General features: G+C 49.1%; 1 protein-coding gene across 6 annotated transcripts in view; it reads right to left on the reverse strand.

The window, feature by feature from the left end:
- CPEB3 (cytoplasmic polyadenylation element binding protein 3) overlaps window positions 1–3,297 on the reverse strand; it is an 85,393-nt gene extending 82,096 nt beyond the window's left edge. For 2 of the 6 annotated variants that reach the window (XM_027909160.1, XM_027909113.1), the window contains exon 1: window positions 3,088–3,191. In XM_027909160.1, the coding sequence (XP_027764961.1) occupies window positions 3,088–3,142 (55 nt within the window). In that variant the 5' untranslated portion in view covers window positions 3,143–3,191. The other 4 variants (XM_027909135.1, XM_027909104.1, XM_027909152.1 and 1 more) reach the window with 4 other exon arrangements.
- Between the last annotated feature and the right edge of the window lie 104 nt (window positions 3,298–3,401).

Genomic DNA, 3,401 nt, shown 5'->3' on the forward strand with positions numbered 1-3,401 from the left:
ATTTTAAGCCCTAAATAGCTTTTATTGCTTTTGGTGATTTTCATTAAGTTCTCTACTTGCCTTCAAATGTGCAGTTTTACTTAATTCAAAATGGCTGATGCCTCCAGCTAGTGTCAGGGAGGCTGAGCTCTGGCAAATCTCCATTAGTAGCAACCACTTTCCCTCACTTTGCAGCGGTGAAACAGAGTCTGCTCCCAGGAGAGTTCTCTCGTGGTTCAAATGCAGGTACTACCAGGTGAAGGTAAAAGATGACAGAGCGAGACAGTGCAATTAACACCACGGAAGCAGAAGGAAGAAACAAAGAAGGATCTGTTAAGGGATGATATGGGAAGCAAGAGTTTTAAAAGTGAAAAAACTGCAAGAGGCAACCTGGGATTTATAGTGGAAATTGCCAATGAAAAGAAGGAAGCACAAAGATCAAGAAGTGGAAAGAAAATGAAAAGCGGGATGAGGGAGAGTGAAGGAGGAGATTGTAGGGGATAATAAAGCAAGCATTTGAATAGACCAGCTGCATATCCAGTCTTGTTAAGGAGATAAGGGTGGAATGACAACTCTTCCTCTATCAGACAATAAGGAGGGTTTTTTTCTCGGATTGTAAAACAGTTGGTTATTCATGTATTTTAGGATCACACTTTGACTCTGAGAAGAGCAGACAAAAGGAGAACACATACCCCAAGCTGTCCAACAGACTCCTGAACAGCACAAAGGCACAAATCAGTTTTTAGATTTCAGAATCTGTAAGGGATGTTAAGAGGTCTGCCATTATAGAATGGTTTGGGTTCTAAGGGACCTTTAGTGATCATCTAGTCCAACCCCCGTGCAATGAGCAGGGCCATCCTCAACTAGACCAGGTTGCTCAGAGCCCAGTCCCACCTGACCTTGAATGCGTTCAGGGATGGGGCATCTCCCACCTCTCTAGGCAACCTGTGCCAGTGTTTTACCACCCTCATTGTAAAACATTTCTTCCTTATATTCACTCTAAGTCTTCCCTCTTTCAGTTTAAAACCATTAATGCTTGTTCACTTATGTTTTTATGCATCCTATTATGCTTTTGCTTTTCATGTTTGGGAAAATAAATAGATTAAAAAAAAAGATATGTCCAAACCTACCAAGTGTTCACTATTTGACCTGATATTCAAGTTTTGTCCAGTCTTGTCGTATCTCCTTGTGCCAGTGGTAGAGCAAAGCAGCCACCTTTGTCAGAGACCATTCCTTAGCCTCAAATGGTAGCCAAGTGATCCTGGGTTCTGGTTCTACTTCTTCAGGTAAGTATAGTTCACAGCCATTATTACTCATCATGACCTTTATCATAAATGGCAGGCAGCTAGCATATCTTTCCAACTCCAGAGCAAAACCACAGAATTTGCACAAACCACATAATCCTAGAAATAAAATCTGCTTCCCTATTTCCATTTGTAACACTTGAGAATAAATATAAAAAAATAAATATAATAGATATAAACCCTCTAAACATTTGGCTAGTCTAGCTGATCATTGTTTTGGACAATAGACAATGCACTTAGTCTAGACCAAGAATAGGAACTAGACTTGCTTGATATCTAATATTGCTCTTACATGTCACAAACAGCTGTAATTGGGACAGAGTGTATTATGTTCTCTTCCAGGAAGTCATGCCCATATGGTTTACTCAAGCCACTGTACATCCAAGACTCCTCAGCAGTGCAAGCAACACTGAATTTTATGGTCCCAAGAATAAATACAAAATAAATTTTCTGTGACAGGATGTCAACACCTTTTTCCTCCCCACTTCTATACACGCTTCCTATAAGGAACATTTGCATCACTGTAACTACTTCAGCAGTCCTGCTCATGGTATTTGTAGCAATTAGAAAATAAACAACACCCTCCCTACCTTTATGCATAACCCTACTATTATACACATAATGCAACTTACAAATCCAAGCCTAGATGTTTCACACACCTTTTGACAACACTTTTCTCTCAACAAAGACTTTCAAAACCACACTGATTTGTCCCTAGCTAAGACAGCACATCAAAGAATCCAGTATGTTCCCTTCCTCTTCTGCCTGACCTCTATAGACATGTCCACCATGCAAACGCTTGGTCTCAGCCAAGAACAGATGTGGGTTGATGCAGCTTTATAGTTGCATACCGGGCTTGGCCCTTTAAATTACTACCTTGTACAGCAAATGCAGTATAATAAGGTGGTAATTTACACAAGGTATGAGGAACTAGTTTCATGTAACAAAATTTATTACTATTCATTAAAAATATAACCCAAAAAGTTCAAAGTTGATCTCTACTAGCTAACCTTTCCAAGAATCTGTAATGTCACAACAGCCTCTGAAAAACAAGACATTGCCCTTTGCTTGGGGAACATGACGCAAGGGCAGGAGACGGATACCCATGGTGGAGGCAAATGAAAAGGCAACTTCTCTCCAGGTGCTATCCACCTCTCGGCTCTCTAAAGGCTTTTCAACATCTAAATTTCCAGTTTTCCAGACTGTGATGCTCTATGTCGACTTCTGAACGTACAACAAATGTTAAAAGCACCTTAGAAGGATTTTTTCCCCATTTGGAGGCACGCCCACAAGCCCGGCTGAGAGCGTTGCCATTACCACCGGCTGCCCCACGCCTCAGCCCACTCGCACACAGCAGCGAGCGGTCACCGGGCCTCTGCCGAGCACCAGGAGCACTTACAAGGGCGCCGGGTGCTCTTCCTTGTCATTGACAACAAGCCCACGGGCACGGATTAACTTCCCCTTCACCGTTCCATTCGATGCCCCTCGGGGCAGCCCCGTCCGGGCCGGCACCGGGCCGGGTCCCCCCCGCCCCGAGGGCAGGGCCCGGGGCCCGGCGGGCCGAGCCGGGGGTGTCCGCCTGCACCTGTCCGGCAGGGGCCGTGCAGGAGGATGCTCCTGCCCCGAGGGGCTCCCTGCGGGAGCGGGCAGATGAGGCGGCCCAGCTTCTCCCTCCTTCCTTCCCTCCCTCCCTCCCTTCTCCCGAGAGGGGTCCCGGCGCGGCGGCGGAGGGCGGCGGGGGAGGCGGCGGCCGCCGGGCGCGGACCTTCCCCCCGCGGAGCCCCCGCGGTCCCGTATCCCGTACCTGCCCCGCGCGCGGTGCCGGGCAGCGACTGCGCGACGGCGGCGAGCAGAGACATGGGCAGGGCAGGGGCGCTGCGGGGAAGGGGAAAGAGAGGAGGGGGCGCGCCCCGCCGGACCTTTAAACCCGCGCCGGCGGCGGGACTACAGCTCCCGGCGGCAGGACTGCGGCAGGACTACAGCTCCCGGCGCCCCGGGACACGCCGCCCGTTCCCTGTGGCGCAGGCGCTGCCGAGCACCGGTGACGGGCGGCTGCGCTCAGCGCTCGCCGCTCTCCCGGGCGCCCCGTCCTGCCTCAGCCACCGGCCCCGCGCCGCC

The sequence above is a fragment of the Empidonax traillii genome, unplaced genomic scaffold, assembly GCF_003031625.1.
Source record: "Empidonax traillii isolate 1590-97213 ecotype Southwest subspecies unplaced genomic scaffold, ASM303162v1 scaffold27:size3997909, whole genome shotgun sequence".
In the NCBI taxonomy this organism is placed as follows: Eukaryota; Metazoa; Chordata; class Aves; order Passeriformes; family Tyrannidae; genus Empidonax; species Empidonax traillii.